Below are 25,099 nucleotides of genomic sequence, written 5' to 3' on the forward strand. Positions count from 1 at the left end.
GTTACTCAGTTAGGTGGTTAACCAATTTTTGTACTCTGACATCCTTGGGTAGGTGGAGGGAGTCTGGAAGGGCATCTAGGAATCTTTGGGTTTTCCGAGAATTTATTAGTACGGCTTTTGATGATCCTTGGTTGGGGTTTAACCTGTTTGGGATAGGGGGCAGTATTTTCACGGCCGGATAAAAAACGTACCCAATTTAATCTGGTTACTACTCCTGCCCAGAAAGTAGAATATGCATATAATTAGTAGATGTGCATAGAAAACACTCTAAAGTTTCTAAAACTGTTTGAATGGTGTCTGTGAGTATAACAGAACTCATATGGCAGGCCAAAACCTGAGAAGATTCCATACAGGAAGTGCCCTGTCTGACAATTTGTTCTCCTTCGCTTTTGATGATCCTTGGTTGGGGTTTGAGCAGATTATTTGTTGTGATTGCAAACATAATAAAATGGTGGTCCGATAGTCCAGGATTATGAGGAAAAACATTAAGATCCACAACATTTATTCCACGGGACAAAACTAGGTCCAGAGTATGACTGTGGCAGTGAGTAGGTCCAGAGACATGTTGGACAAAACCCACTGAGTCGATGATGGCTCCGAAATACTTTTGGAGTGGGTCTGTGGACTTTTCCATGTGAATATTAAAGTCACCAAAAATTTGAATATTTTCTGCCATGACTACAAGGTCCGATAGGAATTCATTGTTTTTTCATAAATTGAAATTTGCTATCGTAAATGTTAGCAACACCTCCGCCTTTGCCGGATGCACGGGGGGTATGGTCACTAGTGTAACCAGGGGGTGAGGCCTCATTTAACACAGTAAATTCATCAGGCTTAAGCCATGTTTCAGTCAGGCCAATCACATCAAGATTATGATCAGTGATTAGTTCATTGACTATAACTGCCTTGGAAGTGAGGGATCTAACATTAAGTAGCCCTATTTTGAGATGTGAGGTATCACAATCTCTTTCAATAATGGCAGGAATGGAGGAGGTCTTTATTCCAGTGAGATTGCTAAGGCGAACACTGCCATGTTTAGTTTTGCCCAACCTAGATCGAGGTCCAGATACGGTCTCAATGGGGAAAGCTGAGCTGACTACACTGACTGTGCTAGTGGCAGACTCCACTAAGCTGGCAGGGTGGCTAACAACCTGCTGCCTGGCCTGCACCCTATCTCATTGTGGAGCTAGAGGAGTTAGAGCCCTGTCTATGTTCGTAGATAAGATGAGAGCACCCCTCCAGCTAGGATGGAGTCCGTCACTCCTCAACAGGCCAGGCTTGGTCCTGTTTGTGGGTGAGTCCCAGAAAGAAGGCCAATTATCTACAAATTATTTATTTTGGGAGGGGCAGAAAACAGTTTTCAACCAGCGATTGAGTTGTGAGACTCTGCTGTAGAGCTCATCACTCCCCCTAACTGGGAGGGGGCCAGAGACAATTACTCAATGCCGACACATCTTTCTAGCTGATTTACACGCTGAAGCTATGTTGCGCTTGGTGACCTCTGACTGTTTCATCCTAACATCGTTGGTGCCGACGTGGATAACAATATCTCTATACTCTCAACATTCGCCAGTTTTAGCCTTGATTTTTATTTTATTTTTTATTTTACCTTTATTTAATGAGGCAAGTCAGCTAAAGAACAAATTCTTATTTCCATGACAGCCTAGGAACAGTACCTGCCTTTTTCAGGGGCGGAACAACAGATTTTTACCTTGTCAGCTTGGGGATTTGATCTTGCAACCTTTCGGTTACTAGTCCAACTCTCTAACCACTAGGCTTAGCCAGCACCCTCTTCAGATTAGCCTTAACGTCGGTAGCCCTTCCCCTGGTAAACAGTGTACGATCGCTGGATGATTATTTTTAAGTCTAATACTACGGGTAATGGGCCGCAGCGTAGCCTAGAGCATAGTTAAATAAAGGTAAAATAATAAATGGAGTCGCCAATGACTAGGGTTTTCAATTTGTCAGAACTAATGGTAGGAGGCTTCGGTGTTTCAGACCCCGTAACGGGTGGAGGAGAGACCTGAGAAGGCCTCTGACTCCGACTTGTTGCTTAATGGGGAGAACCGGTTGAAAAAGAAAAAAAGATAATTTGTGGAATTTCTTTCTTTCTTAATGCATTTGAGTCAATCAGTTGTATAAGGTAGGTGTTGTATACAGAAGATATTCTATATACTATTTGGTAAATGACCAAGTCCATATTATACAAAGAACAGTTCAAATAATCAAAGAGAAACGACAGTCCATCATTACTTTAAGACCTGAAGGTCAGTCAATACGGAAAATTTGAAGAACTTTGAATGTTTCTTCAAGTGCAGTCGCGAAAACCATCACGAAACTGAACCATCAAGCTCAATGATGAAACTGGCTCTGATGAGGAGTTACCAGCCTCATGAGGACCGCCACAGGAAAGGAAGACCCAGAGTTCCCTCTACTGCAGAGGACAAGTTCATTAGAGTTACCAGCCTCATGAGGACCACCACAGGAAAGGAAGACGCAGAGTTACCTCTGCTGCAGAGGATAAGTTCATTAGAGTTACCAGCCTCAGATTGCAGCCCAAATAAATGCTTCAGAGAGTTCAAGTAGCAGACACATCTCAACATCAACTGTTCAGAAGAGACTGCATGAATCAGGCCTTCATGGTCGAATTGCTGCAAAGAAACCACTGCTAAAGGACACCAGTAAGAAGAAGAGACTTGCTTGGACCAAGAAACATGAGCAATGGATATTAGACCAGTGGACATTTGTCCTTTGGTCTGATGGGTCCAAATATGAGATTATTAGTTACAACCGCCGTGTCTTTGTGAGACGCACAGCATTCTGCAGTGATACACCATCCCATCTGGTTAAGGCTTAGTGGGACTATCATTTGTTTTTTCAACAGGACAATGACCCAACACACCTCCAGGCTGTGTAAGGGCTATCTGACCAAGAAGGAGAATGATGGAGTGCTGCATCAGATGACCTGGCCCCACAATCACCTGACCTCAACCCAATTGAGATGGTTTGGGATGAGTTGGACCTCAGAGTGAAGGAAAAGCAGCCAACAAGTGCTCAGCATATGTGGGAACTCCTTCAAGACTGTTGGAAAAGCATTCTTCATGAAGCTGGTTGAGAGAATGCCAAGAGTGTGCAAAGCTGTCATCAATGCAAAGGGTGGCTACTTTGAAGAATATATATATACTGCTCCAAAAAATAAAGGGAACACTTAAACAACACAATGTAACTCCAAGTCAATCACACTTCTGTGAAATCAAACTGTCCACTTAGGAAGCAACACTGATTGACAATACATTTCACATGCTGTTGTGCAAATGGAATAGACAACAGGTGGAAATTATAGGCAATAAGCAAGACACCCCCAATAAAGGAGTGGTTCAGCAGGTGGTGACCACAGACCACTTCTCAGTTCCTATGCTTCCTGGCTGATGTTTTGGTCACTTTTGAATGCTGGCGGTGCTTTCACTCTAGTGGTAGCATGAGACGGAGTCTACAACCCACACAAGTGACTCAGGTAGTGCAGCTCATCCAGGATGGCACATCAATGCAAGCTGTGGCAAGAAGGTTTGCTGTGTCTGTCAGCGTAGTGTCCAGAGCATGGAGGCGCTACCAGGAGACAGGCCAGTACATCAGGAGACGTGGAGGAGGCCGTAGGAGGGCAACAACCCAGCAGCAGGACCGCTACCTCCACCTTTGTGCAAGGAGGAGCAGGAGAAGCACTGCCAGAGCCCTGCAAAATGACCTCCAGCAGGCCACAAATGTGCATGTGTCTGCTCAAACGGTCAGAAACAGACTCCATGAGGGTGGTATGAGGGCCCGACGTCCACAGGTGGGGGTTGTGCTTACAGCCCAACACCGTGCAGGACGTTTGGCATTTGCCAGAGAACACCAAGATTGCCAAATTCGCCACTGGCGCCCTGTGCTCTTCACAGATGAAAGCAGGTTCACACTGAGCATGTGACAGACGTGACAGTCTGGAGACGCCGTGGAGAACGTTCTGCTTCCTGCAACATCCTCCAGCATGACCGGTTTGGCGGTGGGTCAGTCATGGTGTGGGGTGGCATTTCTTTGGGGGGCCGCACAGCCCTCCATGTGCTCGCCAGAGGTAGCCTGACTGCCATTAGGTACCGAGATGAGATCTTCAGACCCCTTGTGAGACCATATGCTGGTGCGGTTGGCCCTGGGTTCCTCCTAATGCAAGACAATGCTAGACCTCATGTGGCTGGAGTGTGTCAGCAGTTCCTGCAAGAGGAAGGCATTGATGCTATGGACTGGCCCGCCCGTTCACCAGACCTGAATCCAATTGAGCACATCTGGGACATCATGTCTCGCTCCATCCACCAACGCCACGTTGCACCACAGACTGTCCAGGAGTTGGCGGATGCTTTAGTCCAGGTCTGGGAGGAGATCTCTCAGGAGACCATCCGCCATCTCATCAGGAGCATGCCCAGGCATTGTAGGGAGGTCATACAGGCACGTGGAGGCCACACACACTACTGAGCCTCATTTTGACTTGTTTTAAGGACATTACATCAAAGTTGGATCAGCCTGTAGTGTGGTTTTCCACTTTAATTTTGAGTGTGACTCCAAATCCAGACCTCCATGGGTTGATAAATTGGATTTCCATTGATTATTTTTGTGTGATTTTGTTGTCAGCACATTCAACTATGTAAAGAAAAAAGTATTTAATAAGATTATTTATTTCATTCAGATCTAGGATGTGTTGTTTAAGTGTTCCCTTTATTTTTTTGAGCAGTGTATATTTGTTTTTGGTTACTACATGATTCCAAATGTGTTATTTCATAGTTGTGATGTCTTCACTATTATTCTACAATGTAGAAAATAGTCAAAATATAGAAAACCCTTCAATGAGTAGGTGTGTCCAAATTTTTGACTGGTACTGTATGTAAAGAGTTAATGATTTTATGCAATTCTTCAACAGTCCCACAGGCTACGTGTCAGTGTGAATCTTGTCACATATTTTCCCCTCTTTCAGGGGTATAACATTACAGCTGTACAGCTAATAGGCTGTGTGTTCAGGGGTATAACATTATAGCTGTATAGCTAATAGGCTGTGTGTTCAGGGGTATAACATTACAGCTGTATAGCTAATAGGCTGTGTGTTCAGGGGTATAACATTATAGCTGTATAGCTAATAGGCTGTGTGTTCAGGGGTATAACATTACAGCTGTATAGCTAATAGGCTGTGTGTTCAGGGGTATAACATTACAGCTAATAGGCTGTGTGTTCAGGGGTATGTATATTCTGACTGAAATTGAAACCCTGGTTGAGGTCCTGTATAAAACAATTGTACAATTATCTACTTCGGTTAAGATACAAGCATCATGAAACCTCTTAACACAAGACTTGGTGAAAATCCGTTTTTTTGGACCTACCTTTTTCCATGTGTTATTTTCCTTTCCTAAATATTTGGTCAAATTAATAATTTTGTGTATGTTTTCCTAGAAAATAGGGGTGACTCAACTAACCCTTAGGCTCAAATTACCCCACTCTCCCCTACACTGTGCTTTTGGCTCGGACTGAACTAGGTGACTGTACTCATTTTGGGTGCCAGTATTGGAACTTTGGAAACTAATATTCTATTAGAGATGCAGGAAGTCAAGCAGTAGAGAATTCAACATGTTCTCTTTCAGGGTTATCCAGCCCAAATCAACCACTGTGTTTAGAGGATCTGGAGATGTCTTGGACTCCTGGCTGAGCAATAGATTTCCCTGAAGGACTATACAGTTTGAATTGAGGAGGAGGAAGAGGAGGAAGAGGAGCAATGTTAGGAGGAAAAGCAGGAGGAAGAGGAGGAAGAGGGTGAGGAGGAGGGAGAAAAGGAGGAGCAGGAGCAGGAGAAAGAGGGACCAGGAGGAGGGTAAGGAGGAGGAAGAGGAGGGGGGTGAGGAGGAGGAGGAAGAATAAGAGGAGGAAGAGGAGGAGGGTGAGGAGGAAGAGGAGCAGGAGGCGGAGGAAGAGTAGGAGGAGCAGGAGGAGGAAGAAGAGGAAGAGGAGGAGGTACCAGGAGAGGAGAAAGAGGAGGAGCAGGAAGAAGAGGAGGAAGAATAGGAGGAGGAAGAGGAGAAGGAGGAGAGGAGGAGGTGCAGAAGGGAAGAGGAAGAGGAGGACTAGGGTTAGGAGGACTAGGGGTGTTACCAAAGGGTCAGGCGGAGACGGCAGGTCAGAGGTCAGTCGGAGACGGCAGGTCAGAGGTCAGTCGGAGACGGCAGGTCAGAGGTCAGGCGGAGACGGCAGGTCAGAGGTCAGGCGGAGACGGCAGGTCAGAGGTCAGGCGGAGACGGCAGGTCAGAGGGTTCTTTGTCACAACATCAGCAGCATCACAAGAGGAAGCAACATCTCCATAACACACAGTCTGTGTACCCAATGGCACCCTATTCACTACAGCTCTATGGGCCCTGGTCTAAAGTACTGACCTCAGGAGCTCTTCCCTGTTCTCAGTCCAGTAAGAGGAACCAGGGAGACAGAAAGTGCTGAGAGAGACAGAATGACGGGGGTGTTAATTATGGGAAATCTTTGTTGTGATCGTGCAGTGTTCGATGTGACTGTCCTCTCTTCCTCTTTCAGCGGAGCTTCTCTCAGTATCTCTCTCCCTCCATCAGTCCATCTGTAAATCAGCCTCACCGTTCATCTCTCTCTCTCCGTTCATCAGTCAGTCTGTCTGTCGTTGTCTTCAGAAAGACTTGACACTCTTGAAGCCTCTAAGGAGCCCACAGACATCTGAAAACTACAGACCAACAGACCATCAACTAGAGACCCCGCCAGAGGCTGCCAGAGGCTGCCAGACGACGGCGCATATCAGATGGTATGTTTAACGAGAAGGATAACGATCACACTAACAGTAAGGACTTTGTATTCATGAAGCACAGGGTGGCTAACTGAACACTGAATGTAATCTGATATAGTATATATATTATAACTGTCTGTTCTGGTTCTAACTGGGGTCGAGTCTGACATAACGCTGTGTGTGTGTGTGTGTGTGTGTGTGTGTGTGTGTGCGTGTGTGTGCGTGTCTGTGTGTGTGTGTGTGTGTGCGTGTGTGTGCGTGTCTGTGTGTGTGTGTGCATAAGGCCACCTGGTGGTCGAGGTGGGGTACTGCTGTTGTGACGGCGGGCAGCATCCTGGCCTCCCTTGTAACCTCTGTTGCCATGGAGCCCAGCTGTAACGCAAACCTTGGTTACCCCGGGTTACCTGGGATACCAGGAGCTCACGGCGCCAACGGTAAAGACGGACCAAAGGGCGAGAAGGGAGACCCAGGTAACATCCTGTTACGGCCTGTAATACCTCTCTCTGAGTGGTCTAGACACTAAGCTATCCTGTTACGGCCTGTAATACCTCTCTCTGAGTGGTCTAGACACTAAGCTATCCTGTTACGGCCTGTAATACCTCTCTCTGAGTGGTCTAGACACTAAGCTATCCTGTTACGGCCTGTAATACCTCTCTCTGAGTGGTCTAGACACTAAGCTATCCTGTTACGGCCTGTAATACCTCTCTCTGAGTGGTCTAGACACTAAGCTATCCTGTTACGGCCTGTAATACCTCTCTCTGAGTGGTCTAGACACTAAGCTATCCTGTTACGGCCTGTAATACCTCTCTCTGAGTGGTCTAGACACTAAGCTATCCTGTTACGGTCTGTAATACCTCTCTCTGAGTGGTCTAGACACTAAGCTATCCTGTTACGGCCTGTAATACCTCTCTCTGATGTGTAATATAGACACTAAGCTATCCTGTTACGGCCTGTAATACCTCTCTCTGAGTGGTCTAGACACTAAGCTATCCTGTTACGGCCTGTAATACCTCTCTCTGAGTGGTCTAGACACTAAGCTATCCTGTTACGGCCTGTAATACCTCTCTCTGAGTGGTCTAGACACTAAGCTATCCTGTTACGGCCTGTAATACCTCTCTCTGAGTGGTCTAGACACTAAGCTATCCTGTTACGGCCTGTAATACCTCTCTCTGAGTGGTCTAGACACTAAGCTATCCTGTTACGGCCTGTAATACCTCTCTCTGAGTGGTCTAGACACTAAGCTATCCTGTTATGGCCTGTAATACCTCTCTCTGAGTGGTCTAGACACTAAGCTATCCTGTTATGGCCTGTAATACCTCTCTCTGAGTGGTCTAGACACTAAGCTATCCTGTTACGGCCTGTAATACCTCTCTCTGATGTGTAATATAGACACTAAGCTATCCTGTTATGGCCTGTAATACCTCTCTCTGATGTGTAATATAGACACTAAGCTATCCTGTTACGGCCTGTAATACCTCTCTCTGAGTGGTCTAGACACTAAGCTATCCTGTTACGGCCTGTAATACCTCTCTCTGATGTGTAATATAGACACTAAGCTATCCTGTTATGGCCTGTAATACCTCTCTCTGAGTGGTCTAGACACTAAGCTATCCTGTTACGGCCTGTAATACCTCTCTCTGAGTGGTCTAGACACTAAGCTATCCTGTTATGGCCTGTAATACCTCTCTCTGAGTGGTCTAGACACTAAGCTATCCTGTTACGGCCTGTAATACCTCTCTCTGAGTGGTCTAGACACTAAGCTATCCTGTTACGGCCTGTAATACCTCTCTCTGATGTGTAATATAGACACTAAGCTATCCTGTTACGGCCTGTAATACCTCTCTCTGATTGGTCTAGACACTAAGCTATCCTGTTACGGCCTGTAATACCTCTCTCTGATGTGTAATATAGACACTAAGCTATCCTGTTACGGCCTGTAATGAGCAGTCTGTGATGCATGTGCAGGTGAGTCTGGTCTGGGATGGAAGCGTCTGAAGGGGGAGCCAGGTGAATCAGGTCCTCCAGGACGGTCAGGTCTTCAAGGGAACCCCGGTCAGCTTGGACCCAGAGGACCCGCTGGCCCCCCTGGGGAGAAAGGTAGTCCCTCTGGGGTCGATTCCTCCCTCACCTCCTTCTTCTCCTACAAGGTAAACAACTACACCTCTTCCTCTTATAATACAAGGTAAACAACACCTCTTCCTCTTATAATACAAGGTAAACAACACCTCTTCCTCCTATAATACAAGGTAAACAACACCTCTTCCTCCTTTAATACAAGGTAAACAACACCTCTTCCTCCTTTAATACAAGGTAAACAACACCTCTTCCTCCTATAATACAAGGTAAACAACACCTCTTCCTCCTTTAATACAAGGTAAACAACACCTCTTCCTCCTATAATACAAGGTAAACAACACCTCTTCCTCCTATAATACAAGGTAAACAACACCTCTTCCTCCTATAATACAAGGTAAACAACACCTCTTCCTCCTTTAATACAAGGTAAACAACACCTCTTCCTCCTTTAATACAAGGTAAACAACACCACTTCCTCCTTTAATACAAGGTAAACAACACCTCTTCCTCCTATAATACAAGGTAAACAACACCTCTTCCTCCTATAATACAAGGTAAACAACACCTCTTCCTCTTATAATACAAGGTAAACAACAACACCTCTTCCTCCTATAATACAAGGTAAACAACACCTCTTCCTCCTATAATACAAGGTAAACAACACCTCTTCCTCCTATAATACAAGGTTAACAACACCTCTTCCTCCTATAATACAAGGTAAACAACACCACTTCCTCCTATAATACAAGGTAAACAACACCTCTTCCTCCTATAATACAAGGTAAACAACAACTCTTCCTCCTATAATACAAGGTAAACAACAACACCTCTTCCTCCTATAATACAAGGTTAACATGGTTTAAATGCACGTCATCTATAGGTGATGCCTTTGTTCCTATCCACCCAGTAAGGCTAACAGGCTAATGTTCCTATCCACCCAGTAAGGCTAACAGGCTAATGTTCCTATCGACCCAGTAAGGCTAACAGGCTAATGTTCCTATCCACCCAGTAAGGCTAACAGGCTAATGTTCCTATCCTCCCAGTAAGGCTAACAGGCTAATGTTCCTATCCACCCAGTAAGGCTAACAGGCTAATGTTCCTATAGACCCAGTAAGGCTAACAGGCTAATGTTCCTATCCACCCAGTAAGGCTAACAGGCTAATGTTCCTATCCACCCAGTAAGGCTAACAGGCTAATGTTCCTATCCACCCAGTAAGGCTAACAGGCTAATGTTCCTATCCACCCAGTAAGGCTAACAGGCTAATGTTCCTATCCACCCAGTAAGGCTAACAGGCTAATGTTCCTATCCACCCAGTAAGGCTAACAGGCTAATGTTCCTATCGACCCAGTAAGGCCAACAGGCTAATGTTCCTATCCACCCAGTAAGGCTAACAGGCTAATGTTCCTATCCACCCAGTAAGGCTAACAGGCTAATGTTCCTATAGACCCAGTAAGGCTAACAGGCTAATGTTCCTATCCACCCAGTAAGGCTAACAGGCTAATGTTCCTATAGACCCAGTAAGGCTAACAGGCTAATGTTCCAATAGACCCAGTAAGGCTAACAGGCTAATGTTCCTATCCACCCAGTAAGGCTAACAGGCTAATGTTCCTATCCACCCAGTAAGGCTAACAGGCTAATGTTCCTATCCACCCAGTAAGGCTAACAGGCTAATGTTCCTATAGACACAGTAAGGCTAACAGGCTAATGTTCCTATCCACCCAGTAAGGCTAACAGGCTAATGTTCCTATCCACCCAGTAAGGCTAACAGGCTAATGTTCCTATCCACCCAGTAAGGCTAACAGGCTAATGTTCCTATCCACCCAGTAAGGCCAGCAGGCTAATGTTCCTATCCACCCAGTAAGGCTAACAGGCTAATGTTCCTATCCACCCAGTAAGGCCAGCAGGCTAATGTTCCTTTCCACCCAGTAAGGCTAACAGGCTAATGTTCCTATCCACCCAGTAAGGCTAACAGGCTAATGTTCCTATCCACCCTGTAAGGCTAACAGGCTAATGTTCCTATCCACCCAGTAAGGCTAACAGGATAATGTTCCTATCCACCCAGTAAGGCTAACAGGCTAATGTTCCTATCCACCCAGTAAGGCTAACAGGCTAATGTTCCTATCGACCCAGTAAGGCCAGCAGGCTAATGTTCCTATCCACCCAGTAAGGCCAGCAGGCTAATGTTCCTATCCACCCAGTAAGGCTAACAGGCTAATGTTCCTATCCACCCAGTAAGGCTAACAGGCTAATGTTCCTATCCACCCAGTAAGGCTAACAGGATAATGTTCCTATCCACCCAGTAAGGCCAGCAGGCTAATGTTCCTATCCACCCAGTAAGGCCAGCAGGCTAATGTTCCTATCCACCCAGTAAGGCCAGCAGGCTAATGTTCCTATCCACCCAGTAAGGCCAGCAGGCTAATGTTCCTATCCACCCAGTAAGGCTAACAGGCTAATGTTCCTATCCACCCAGTAAGGCTAACAGGCTAATGTTCCTATCCACCCAGTAAGGCTAACAGGCTAATGTTCCTATCCACCCAGTAAGGCTAACAGGCTAATGTTCCTATCCACCCAGTAAGGCCAGCAGGCTAATGTTCCTATCCACCCAGTAAGGCCAGCAGGCTAATGTTCCTATCCTCCCAGTAAGGCCAGCAGGCTAATGTTCCTATCCACCCAGTAAGGCTAACAGGCTAATGTTCCTATCCACCCAGTAAGGCTAACAGGCTAATGTTCCTATAGACCCAGTAAGGCTAACAGGCTAATGTTCCTATCGACCCAGTAAGGCTAACAAGCTAATGTTCCTATCCACCCAGTAAGGCTAACAGGCTAATGTTCCTATCCACCCAGTAAGGCTAACAGGCTAATGTTCCTATCCACCCAGTAAGGCCAGCAGGCTAATGTTCCTTTCCACCCAGTAAGGCTAACAGGCTAATGTTCCTATCCACCCAGTAAGGCTAACAGGCTAATGTTCCTATCCACCCTGTAAGGCTAACAGGCTAATGTTCCTATCCACCCAGTAAGGCTAACAGGCTAATGTTCCTATCCACCCTGTAAGGCTAACAGGCTAATGTTCCTATCCACCCAGTAAGGCTAACAGGCTAATGTTCCTATCCACCCAGTAAGGCTAACAGGCTAATGTTCCTATAGACCCAGTAAGGCTAACAGGCTAATGTTCCTATCCACCCAGTAAGGCCAGCAGGCTAATGTTCCTATCCACCCAGTAAGGCTAACAGGATAATGTTCCTATCCACCCAGTAAGGCTAGCAGGCTAATGTTCCTATAGACCCAGTAAGGCCAGCAGGCTAATGTTCCTATCCACCCAGTAAGGCTAACAGGCTAATGTTCCTATAGACCCAGTAAGGCTAACAGGCTAATGTTCCTATAGACCCAGTAAGGCTAACAGGCTAATGTTCCTATCCACCCAGTAAGGCTAACAGGCTAATGTTCCTATCCACCCAGTAAGGCCAGCAGGCTAATGTTCCTATCCACCCAGTAAGGCTAACAGGCTAATGTTCCTATCCACCCAGTAAGGCTAACAGGCTAATGTTCCTATCCACCCAGTAAGGCTAACAGGCTAATGTTCCTATCCACCCAGTAAGGCTAACAGGCTAATGTTCCTATCCACCCAGTAAGGCTAACAGGCTAATGTTCCTATAGACCCAGTAAGGCTAACAGGATAATGTTCCTATCCACCCAGTAAGGCCAGCAGGCTAATGTTCCTATCCACCCAGTAAGGCTAACAGGCTAATGTTCCTATCCACCCAGTAAGGCCAGCAGGCTAATGTTCCTATCCACCCAGTAAGGCTAACAGGCTAATGTTCCTATCCACCCAGTAAGGCCAGCAGGCTAATGTTCCTATCCACCCAGTAAGGCCAGCAGGCAGGTCTCTTTTTATTGGTACGTTACTGTTATGAAAGTTGTATTGTCAATTTGTTTTGTATTTAAACTTTAAAGTACATGACACTGTAACAACATGTCAATAAAGTCAGTAACGTACTCTGTCTCTCTATCTCTTCTCTCTCTCTCTGTCTCTCTCTCTCTCTCTCTCTCTCGCTCTCTCTCTCTCTCTCGCTCTTCTCTCTATCTCTTCTCTCTCTCTCTCTCTTCTCTCTTTCGCTCTCTCTATCTCTTCTCTCTCTCTCTCTCTCTCTCTCTCTCTCTCTCTCTCTCTCTCTCTCTCTCTCTCTTTATCTCTTCTCTCTATCTCTTCTCTCTCTCTCTCCTTATGAAAGTTGTATTGTCAATTTGTTTTATATTTAAACTTTAAAGTACATGACACTGTAACAACATGTCAATAAAGTCAGTAACGTACTCTGTCTCTCTATCTCTTCTCTCTCTCTCTCTCTGTCTCTCTCTCTCTCTCTCTATCTCCTCTCTCTCTCTCTCTCTCTCTCTCTCTCTCTCTCTCTCTCTCTCTCTCTCTCTATCTCTTCTCTCTCTGTCTGTCACTCTCTCTGTCTCTCTGTCTCTCTCTCTCTCTCTCTCTATCTCTTCTCTCTCTCTCTCTCTCTCTCTCTCTCTCTCTCTCTCTCTCTATCTCTTCTCTCTCTCTATCTCTTCTCTCTCTGTCTGTCACTCTCTCTGTCTCTCTGTCTCTCTCTCTCTCTCTCTCTCTCTCTCCCTCTCTCTCTCTCTCTCTCTCTCTCTCTCTCTCCCTCTCTCTCTATCTCCCAGAGGAACACCATTCAGCTGCCTCCCAAGAACTTGCCCATGCGTTTCGACGGACCAATAATCTCGGGTCTTGATCCTAGCATGGAAGGTGTTTCGCTGAAGGATGGGTTGTTTAAATGTACCATTAGGGGAGTGTACTTCTTTACCTATCATCTGTCTGCTAAGAACCTGGTCTGTCTTAGCCTGAAGAAGGGGACAGAGACCAAGGTTAGTTTTATTTTTCTACCAGAAAACATACGCTGTGTTCGAATACCCACACTAACATACTGTATATGTACTTTTAGTATACTGTATCTGAACGGTGTCCTTTCAGTTGAGCGTTACTAGCGCGTTACCTGTCTTCCCGGAAGTTGATGCTGTTGCTATGCAACCTCTTGCTAACCCTAACCCTAGCATAACAAATTACTAGCTAGACATTTTATGATTTTGGATGTGTTCTTAAATTCAATCTGGAGTGGCAGCGTGCGCTCTGGACGCTCTGGCCGAGGAGTAGGGTTGATACGAGCGTTCTGACTTCACAACGGCAGTCAAGCACCCAAGCTAACTGGCTAACTGGCTAACAGGCTAACTGGCTAACTGGCTAACTGGCTAACGTTTGCTAGCTACTTCCAGACACACATGAGAGAACAACTCACTGACCATTTTACTCTCCCCAGCAGAGCTGATTAGGCTGTTTTCATGTTATCCAGAGCGTTGGGGACTAACTGTGATGCTGGCAACAATTTAATTATGCTTGTTTTTGCCAACGTTTACTGATACCGGCCATAAAAAAAAAATAGGGAATTGAGCTATTTGTAAATTATTCAGTTATTCTGCACTCTTGCACACTCAGACGCGACTGCTCTGAATGTCCATTGAGAACTCAAAATGATTATACCACTTAGCTAAGAATGGCATGAATAGTGAAATCAATAAACGCTGGGTAGTTAGTGGGATAGCAGGTAGTTAATATACTGCCTGGCAAGTTCGATGTATTAGTAAACAGCCCATCTATCTACCTACCTCATCCCCATACTGTATTTATTTATTTATCTTGCTCCTTTGCATCCCAGTATCTCTACTTGCACATTCATCTTCTGCACATCCTACCATTCCAGTGTTTAATTGTTATATTGTAATTACTTCGCCACCATGGCCTATTTATTGCCTTATCTTACCTCATTTGCACTCACTGTATATAGACTTTTTGTTTTCTTTTGTTCTACTGTATTATTGACTGTATGTTTGTTTTACTCCATGTGTAACTCTGTGTTGTTGTTTGTGCCTTCGTCGGACTGCATATTTTCCTCCATTTTCTTCAAATCTAAAAATGCTGTGAAGCCACACCTGATTTATGAAGAATTGCATTATGGGCCCTAAAAGCACAGAAATAGTGTATTTTGGCGAATTTAGTACAACATTTGGGAACTTTTGGCATACTAAATATATCCATACTATGACCAATAAGTATACTACATTCTCAATTTACATCACAAATAGTACAGTTAGTGTGGTTAGTATGAGTATTCGAATACAGCTATAGAGTAATTAGACTGGGTCTAAAAAATAATCCTGTAAATTCAACATGTCCTTACCTGGGATTTGAACTACATTAGACAACTATACAGCAAAAACTAAAATTGAAAACTTAAAACCTAAAACCTAAATTAAATCAACGATGAGAGAATTGCCAGATGAATGATAACTAAAATAGCAGTGCAGATGGCAATCTTTTTGCTTAGTGAAGATATGTATTATAGGTAATGAACGCTTAGGGGAACGCTGCAGACTTTGTTACACCGCAGAAAGATCAGTGTACCTCAAATCCAGTTGTGGGGGTCATATTTTAGCTGAATAGTGATAACACATGGAATTGCACATTTGAAAACGTAATGACATGTGAAGTGTTTACAAAAATATGTTTTCACATGTGAAATGTCACATGAAGTTTTCTAAAACCACGTCTTCATACGTAAAATGTCACGTGTGAAGTGTTCCAAATGCAGGTTTTCACATGTGAAGTGATCCACAAACACATGTGAAGTGCTCCACAAACACATGTGAAGTGCTCCACAAACACATGTGTAGTGCTCCACAAACACATGTGAAGTGCTCCACAAACACATGTGTAGTGCTCTAAAAACACATGTGAAGTGTTCCAAAAACACGTTTTCACATCAAATTTAACATTACACATGTGAAATCATGTTGTTCAACATGTGATAACTTGAAAACTACACTGTTAGCCAATTGCTGTTAATGTTGTGGTAAATGTTACAGTCACTATACGGTACATTTCTACACTGGTAGCATAGTGTTTGGCTACATATCTATATTAGTGGCCAATCACAATGCACTTGGGTACTTTTTTGGGCCTTGTCGCAATTAAACGTATAGAATACTTAAGATGTACTTATGGCACAAACTGTTAAAAAAAAATCCTTATAAAATGTTATAGTATGTTATCGTCTACTGAGGTGAAAACAGTGGAAACAACTTTGAGTGTATTTCTACAGCTGGACTGTATTTTGTCAGTAAATAAACAACCACATACTGTATTTAGGAAGTAGACAGAAATTCAAATTAAATTATTTTCAGTACCGGAATACTTCCTGAATTGACTGGAAATTAAAGGGAATTGACTGGATATTAAAGGGAATTGACTGGAAATTAAAGGGAATTGACTGTTAATGAAAGGGAATTGACTGGAAATTAAAGGGAATTGACTGGAAATTAAAGGGAATTGACTGAATATTAAAGGGAATTGACTGGAAATTAAAGGGAATTGACTGGAAATTAAAGGGAATTGACTGAATATTAAAGGGAATTGACTGAATATTAAAGGGAATTGACTGGAAATTAAAGGGAATTGACTGGATATTGAAGGGAATTGACTGAATATTAAAGGGAATTGACTGGAAATTAAAGGGAATTGACTGGAAATTAAAGGGAATTGACTGAATATTAAAGGGAATTGACTGGAAATTAAAGGGAATTGACTGGATATTAAAGGGAATTGACTGAATATTAAAGGGAATTGACTGAATATTAAAGGGAATTGACTGGAAATTAAAGGGAATTGACTGAATATTAAAGGGAATTGACTGGAAATTAAAGGGAATTGACTGAATATTAAAGGGAATTGACTGGAAATTAAAGGGAATTGAATGAATATTAAAGGGAATTGACTGAATATTAAAGGGAATTGACTGGAAATTAAAGGGAATTGAATGAATATTAAAGGGAATTGACTGAATATTAAAGGGAATTGACTGAATATTAAAGGGAATTGACTGGAAATTAAAGGGAATTGACTGGAAATTAAAGGGAATTGACCTCAACATCAGGATTCAACCACACCCAGGATTTGAACTCACAATCTCTTAAATGACAGCAACTTGAATTCCCTGCTTCGCCACCAGGTCTGTGACCATGACAGAGATCGACCACAGATTTATTGTCAAGAATACATTTCTGAACTTTGCTAAAAGTTGCCTTGAATCAAGTTTTCAAATTGTGCTATTAACTGACAACACCAACTGAAAAGTATCAGTGCTCAGGGACCCTTCAATCAGATCAACCGCTCGTTAGCCGACGCTCGTTAGCTGGTGTTTTTGGCCGTTGTCAGATGTGTAACTGTGTTAGAGATGTCAAATCGGTGAGCGGCTGCTCGTGTGGTTATTGTCAAGAAGCCGTCCTACTCGCGCTAGACGTTCAGAACAAGAAACTGTAGACTATATAGACATAATGACGCTCAACTTGATAAATCAATAAAGAAAATAATAAGGATTTCGATCAGCCTTGTCGAGGTGTAGATTACATCTCAACATTACAGCGTTCCAACTTGGAAACAAGGATGCATGGGATTTCGGATTTGCACTTGTAACCTTTTGGTCTGGAGTGCATTAATGTCTAAGCACGGCCGCCAGATGGTTGGTTATTTGTTACCAAGAACATACATTGAGGGGACAAAATATTAAGAACACCTACTCTTTCCATGACATAGACTGACCAGGTGAATCCAGCTGACAGCTATGATCTCTTATTGATGTCACTTGTTAAAATCCACTTCAATCAGTGTAGACGAAGGGGAGGAGACAGGTTAAAGAATGATTTTTAAGCCTTGAGACATGGATTGTGTGTGTGTGCCATTCAGAGGGTGAATTGGCATGACAAAATATTTAAGTGCCTTTGAACGGGGGGGGGGGGGGGGGGGGGGTATGGTAGTAAAAGCCAGGCACATCGGTTTGTGTCAAGATCCCTCTAACGCTGCTGGGTTTTTCACGCTCAACAGTTTCCTGTGTGTAGAATGGTCCACCACCCAAAGGACATCGAGTCAACTTGACACAACTGCGGTAGGCATTGCAGTCAACTCTTCCGACACCTTGTAGAGTCCACGCCCTGACAAACTGAGGCTGTTCTGAGGGAATGTATTAAATATAAAGCCGTGTTCGTAACCATGCGGGAGGAGGTCATTTACCAGTTGTGAAGTCGTAACTACCAGCTGGAGGCATTCACGTGCTTTGAAATCATTGGGAAACGCCAACAAGCTGCGTCAACCATAAACTAAAATGGTAAACTAATTACAGAGTTCAAAAACCATATTAATAGATGTATTTTTCATAAATATTGTTTTGTTACATTTAACTGCTGAAAATGCTGTTATGGAGGTCATTTCTTCAGTGGGTGACGTCAGAGGTCACCATGTGGCAGAAGTCAAAGCTCAGGGATGATAGACTCGTTTCCCACTAGTAACTAACTGCCAGCTGGAGGGGCATTCAAGTGGAGTTTTCACAGTCGTATGTGGTAAATTCCCACTTGGTTGCGAACACAGCATTAGGTACAATCATTACTGCACTTTGACATGTAGGTGGGGGCAATGTGCTGGTGGGGTATTTGTGACAACTGTCAGTGGAAATGTACCAGTTTAAGTGGTTTTATCGTTATGTGGATGAAGGTTGACCAGTTTAAATGGTTTTATCGCTATGTGGATGAAGGTTGACCAGTTTAAGTGGTTTTATCGTTATGTGGATGAAGGTTGACCAGTTTAAATGGTTTTATCGTTATGTGGATGAAGGTTGACCAGTTTAAATGGTTTTATCGTTATGTGGATGAAGGTTGACCAGTTTAAGTGGTTTTATCGTTATGTGGATGAAGGTTGACCAGTTTAAGTGGTTCTATCGTTATGTTTTATTTTTATTTTATTTATTTCACCTTTATTTAACCAGGTAGGCTAGTTGAGAACAAGTCCTTTATTTAACCAGGTAGGCTAGTTGAGAACAAGTCCTTTATCTAACCAGGTAGGCTAGTTGAGAACAAGTTCTCATTTACAACTGTGACCTGGCCAAGATAAAGCAAAGCAGTTCTACACAAACAACAACACAGAGTTACACATGGAGTAAAACAAACATACAGTAGAACAAAAGAAAACAAAAAGTCTATATACAGTGAGTGCAAATGAGGTAAGATAAGGCAATAAATAGGCCATGGTGGCGAAGTAATTACAATATAACAATTAAACACTGGAATGGTAGATGTGCAGAAGATGAATGTCCAAGTAGAGATACAGGGGTGCAAAGGAGCAAGATAAATAAATACAGTATGGGGATGAGGTAGGTAGATAGATGGGCTGTTTACAGATGAGCTATGTACAGGTGCAGTGATCTGTGAGCTGCTCTGACAGCTGGTGCTTAAAGCTAGTGAGGGAGATAAGTGTTTCCAGTTTCAGAGATTTTTGTAGTTCGTTCCAGTCATTGGCAGCAGAGAACTGGAAGGAAAGGCGGCCAAAGGAGGAATTGGCTTTGGGGGTGACCTGTGAAATATACCCGCTGGAGTGCAGTTGGACAATTGTTTATTTGATTCTGGGCAGCTTTTATCAAAATGCAGAAATACATTCTTGCCAATAAGTCTGTGTCTATATTACTTTCACACTCACATATGTGGTGGTGTAGCTGCACTGTAGCAGGACATTTCAGGTTACTAGTGACCAAGAGGTTTTGAGTTCAAATCCCAAGGTTGATCAAAATACTAAATTATGATCTGTTGTGATGGTGTTCTGTTGTTGTTGTGAAAGTGTTCTGTTGTTGTTGTGTGAAGGTGTTCTGTTGTTGTTGTGATGGTGTTCTGTTGTTGTTGTGAAGGTGTTCTGTTGTTGTTCTGAAGGTGTTCTGTTGTTGTTGTGAAAGTGTTCTGTTGTTGTTTTTGTGAAAGTGTTCTGTTGTTGTTGTTGTTGTTGTGAAGGTGTTCTGTTGTTGTTGTGAAAGTGTTCTGTTGTTGTTGTGAAGGTGTTCTGTTGTTGTTGTGAAAGTGTTCTGTTGTTGTTTTTGTGAAGGTGTTCTGTTGTTGTTGTTGTGATGGTGTTGTGTTGTTGTTGTGAAGGTGTTCTGTTGTTGTGATGGTGTTCTGTTGTTGTTGTTGTGAAGGTGTTCTGTTGTTGTTGTGAAGGTGTTCTGTTGTTGTTGTGAAGGTGTTCTGTTGTTGTTGTGAAAGTGTTCTGTTGTTGTTTTTGTGAAGGTGTTCTGTTGTTGTTGTTGTGATGGTGTTCTGTTGTTGTTGTGATGGTGTTCTGTTGTTGTTATGAAGGTGTTCTGTTGTTGTTGTGAAGGTGTTCTGTTGTTGTTGTGAAGGTGTTCTGTTGTTGTTGTTGTTGTGAAGGTGTTCTGTTGTTGTTGTTGTGAAGGTGTTCTGTTGTTGTTGTGAAGGTGTTCTGTTGTTGTTGTTGTGAAGGTGTTCTGTTGTTGTGAAGGTGTTCTGTTGTTGTTGTGAAGGTGTTCTGTTGTTGTGAAGGTGTTCTGTTGTTGTTGTGAAGGTGTTCTGTTGTTGTTGTTGTGATGGTGTTGTGTTGTTGTTGTATGATGTGTTGTGTTGTTGTTGTTGTTGTGAAGGTGTTCTGTTGTTGTTGTGAAGGTGTTCTGTTGTTGTTGTGAAGGTGTTCTGTTGTTGTTGTGATGGTGTTCTGTTGTTGTTGTGAAGGTATTCTGTTGTTGTTGTTGTGAAGGTGTTCTGTTGTTGTTGTGAAGGTGTTCTGTTGTTGTTGTGATGGTGTTCTGTTGTTGTTGTGAAGGTGTTCTGTTGTTGTTGTTGTGAAGGTGTTCTGTTGTTGTTGTGAAGGTGTTCTGTTGTTGTTGTGAAGCTGTTCTGTAGTTGTTGTGATGGTGTTCTGTTGTTGTTGTGAAGGTGTTCTGTTGTTGTTGTGAAGGTGTTCTGTTGTTGTTGTGAAGGTGTTCTGTTGTTGTGATTTTGTTCTGTGATTAAGGTCATTATTGTTCTAGGTTATGTGATAAAAGTTGTTGTTGTTGTTGTTGTTGTGAAGGTGGGGTTCTGTGATTCGTCGAGTGGTTTCCTGGTGACGTCTGGGTCGGTGGTGCTGGATCTGATCGAGGGAGACGTGGTGTCACTACAGCCCACCGATAACAACGCCATCATCACTAAAGACGAACGAGCCGACAACACCTTCACCGGCTTCCTGATCTTGCCAACCACATGAAACCACACAGAACCACACAGAACCACACGGAACCACACAGAACCACACAGAACCACATGAAACCACACAGAACCACACAGAACCACACGGAACCACACAGAACCACATGAAACCACACAGAACCACACAGAACCACACGGAACCACACAGAACCACACAGAACCACATGAAACCACACAGAACCACACAGAACCACACGGAACCACACAGAACCACACGGAACCACATGAAACCACACAGAACCACACAGAACCACATGAAACCACACAGAACCACACGGAACCACACGGAACCACACAGAACCACACGGAACCACACTGAACCACATTGAACCACATTGAACCAGCTCAAACCAGATTCAACCAGATCTAATCTCGGTTACCCAGAAGTAAAATTTTCGTGAAAGTTTGTCACTTCCTGTTTTACTTCAATTTTGAATTTGTAGGTGTGGTATCTAGCGGAAACCTTTTATCATCCGCACACGGGTTTGAAATCTCAGCCACAGTTTATTAAGCACCGCTTTCTCCCAATCCTGATTCTTTCAAATAATCGATGATGAAAACCCCACACCAGGAACTACTGCTGCTCGTAATCACATAATTCTACGTGAGCCTTGACAGATTGTTGCCGTTTACACGCAGAATCTGTCCACGAGAGATTAAACCAGATCACACCTGCTGAAACCAGCTTCCTGCTCTTCCACACCACATAAAATACATATCATAGCCACATCATTCTGCTCTAGAAGCATCTGCAGAACAACCAACCATCTCTGTGTCTGTTTCTGCCTCCATGTCTATACTGCTGCTGCTTGCTGAGACGGTTCATCAATCAATCATTCACTCAATCAATCATTCAATCAATCAATCAATCAATCATTCAATCATTCACTCAATCAATCAATCAATCAATCATTCAATCAATCATTCACTCAATCAATCATTCAATCAATCAATCAATCATTCAATCAATCATTCATCAATCAATCAATCAATCAATCAATCATTCAATCAATCAATCATTCAATCAATCAATCAATCAATCATTCAATCAATCAATCATTCACTCAATCAATCAATCAATCAATCAATCAATCAATTAATTTTCCCAGGTCGTTGTTGTAAATGAGAACATATTCTCAGTCAACTCACCTGGTAAAATAAGGAATACATTTCATATAAATCAAATAATTAATCATGTATTACATCTGCTGAGCTGCCTACCAAAACTAAAAGATACCATTTTGGAAATGAATTTTCAATCAATAAAATTATTTGTTACCAGTTTTTTTTATATTATTTTATCAACAGTATACATTGTTTGTGGAAGATGTTGAGGCTGTCTACACTTTAAACTTACATGTGACTTTTGCTATTAGAATACGAGGATCGCTTTGAAAAGACAGGTCTAAACGCACAGAAGTGCCATTGTGACCAGATAGGGTTTACATCTGTCCGACCACCACAGATGGCCCGTGGCTTTTTAATTGTGGAGGATGAGCTCATAGTAATGACTGGAACGGAATGAATGGAATGGTTATTATTATTATGAGCTCATAGTAATGACTGGAACGGAATGAATGGAATGGTTATTATTATTATGAGCTCATAGTAATGACTGGAACGGAATGAATGGAATGGTTATTATTATTATGAGCTCATAGTAATGACTGGAACGGAATGAATGGAATGGTTATTATTATTATGAGCTCATAGTAATGACTGGAACGGAATGAATGGAATGGTTATTATTATTATGAGCTCATAGTAATGACTGGAACGGAATGAATGGAATGGTTATTATTATTATGAGCTCATAGTAATGACTGGAACGGAATGAATGGAATGGTTATTATTATTATGAGCTCATAGTAATGACTGGAACGGAATGAATGGAATGGTTATTATTATTATGAGCTCATAGTAATGACTGGAACGGAATGAATGGAATGGTTATTATTATTATGAGCTCATAGTAATGACTGGAACGGAATGAATGGAATGGTTATTATTATTATGAGCTCATAGTAATGACTGGAACGGAATGAATGGAATGGTTATTATTATTATGAGCTCATAGTAATGACTGGAACGGAATGAATGGAATGGTTATTATTATTATGAGCTCATAGTAATGACTGGAACGGAATGAATGGAATGGTTATTATTATTATGAGCTCATAGTAATGACTGGAACGGAATGAATGGAATGGTTATTATTATTATGAGCTCATAGTAATGACTGGAACGGAATGAATGGAATGGTTATTATTATTATGAGCTCATAGTAATGACTGGAACGGAATGAATGGAATGGTTATTATTATTATGAGCTCATAGTAATGACTGGAACGGAATGAATGGAATGGTTATTATTATTATGAGCTCATAGTAATGACTGGAACGGAATAAGTGGAATGGTTTCCATGTGTTTAATACCATTCCATTCACGCCGTTATTATGAGCTCATCCTCCCCTCAGCAGCCTCCTCTGCTGACCACTCCAGGAGGTGGTCAGGGATTTCTCCTCAGTCTGGATGCAATCAGGTGACCGAAAGCGACTACAGTGGGCGACATCATCAGCACTCCTCCATCATCAGCACAAGTCTCCAGAAAACGTGTGTTTTGGGACCGAGAGGCACCTATTCATTATAATGTTGGAGGAAATGCGTTCATAGCGTATGAGGAACGTGTTTGCTGACTTCATAAATGCTAGCCAGCTAACTTCATAAATGCTAGCCAGCTAACTTCATAAATGCTAGCCGGCTAACTTCATTTACATTTACATTTACATTTAAGTCATTTAGCAGACGCTCTTATCCAGAGCGACTTACAAAATGGTGCATTCACCTTATGATATCCAGTGGAACAACCACTTTACAATAGTGCATCTAAATCTTTTAAGGGGGGGGGGGGGTTAGAAGGATTACTTTATCCTATCCTAGGTATTCCTTAAAGAGGTGGGGTTTCAGGTGTCTCCGGAAATAAATAAATTCATAAATGCTAGCCAGCTGACTTCATAAATGCTAGCCAGCTAACTTCATAAATGCTAGCTGGCTAACTTCATAAATGCTAGCCGGCTGACTTCATAAATGCTAGCCAGCTAACTTAATAAATGCTAGCCAGCTAACTTAATAAATGTGTTTGTCTATGTGATATGCTAGCCAGTTTGCAGGGTTGCGTAGGTTACTTTCTAAATGTAATCCTTTACAGTTACCTGTCCAAACCTGTACTCAGTAACGTAACTTTTGGATTACCTGAACTCAGTAATGTAATCTGATTACATTCAGTTACTTTTAGATTACTTTCCCTTTAAGAAGCATTACAAGAAAACAAAAATGTATGTTACCAATTGAACCACATCTATTGCAGGATAAATAAATGTTAAAGTTTACATAGCTGGCCATATATGGATGTTACCGTTTACTTTATGGGTTGGTTATGTAGGCTTCTGCTAACCCATCGCTTTCTACTACATATAATAATACGATTCAATTATATCTTTACATTAAAAATCTATCAGAATTACAGTCATTCCAATAAATGTAATACCCCTTGATCTTCAAGAATAGGACTTGTAAATATGGAAGTATAGATTAGTCAAATTGTTTTACCTGAGAATGACCCCAAAACTCAGCACTTATTAGCCAGCCCTACTCTGTTGTTTATGATTGTGTTGTCATGGACGACTGATTGGGCTCATTGATTCCAGTTGAAAAATAAATGCTGTGCTCGTGGAATGGCCTGCTTTGCCAAGAGTGTGCAATGTTGTCATCAAGGCAAAGGTTGGGTATTATATAAATTACATTATTCAAGAATCAATGTAGATTCTTCTCAGAACTTTACATGCACTTAGGCTGGAGTCATTAAAACTCGTTTTTCAACCACTCCACAAATTTCTTGTTAACAAACTATAGTTTTGGCAAGTCGGTTAGGACATCTACTTTGTGCATGACACAAGTCATTTGTCCAACAATTGTTTACAGACAGATGATTTCACTTATAATTCACTGTATCACAATTCCAGTGGGTCAGAAGTTTACATCCACTAAATTGACTGTGCCTTTAAACAGCTTGGAAAAT

General features: G+C 42.6%; 1 protein-coding gene across 1 annotated transcript; it reads left to right on the forward strand.

Annotated features, from left to right (window-relative positions):
* The first annotated feature begins 6,629 nt into the window (after positions 1 to 6,629).
* On the forward strand, positions 6,630 to 22,301 carry c1qb (complement C1q B chain). Its single transcript, NM_001173900.1, is given in 5 exon segments — positions 6,630 to 6,826; positions 7,092 to 7,278; positions 8,774 to 8,955; positions 13,557 to 13,760; positions 20,845 to 22,301. Coding segments are annotated over 5 exon segments (750 nt in total). The 5' UTR covers positions 6,630 to 6,823; the 3' UTR covers positions 21,019 to 22,301.
* Positions 22,302 to 25,099: the final 2,798 nt, after the last annotated feature.

Source organism: Salmo salar, chromosome 11, assembly GCF_965601325.2.
Source record: "Salmo salar chromosome 11, fSalSal1, whole genome shotgun sequence".
Lineage (NCBI taxonomy): Eukaryota > Metazoa > Chordata > Actinopteri > Salmoniformes > Salmonidae > Salmo > Salmo salar.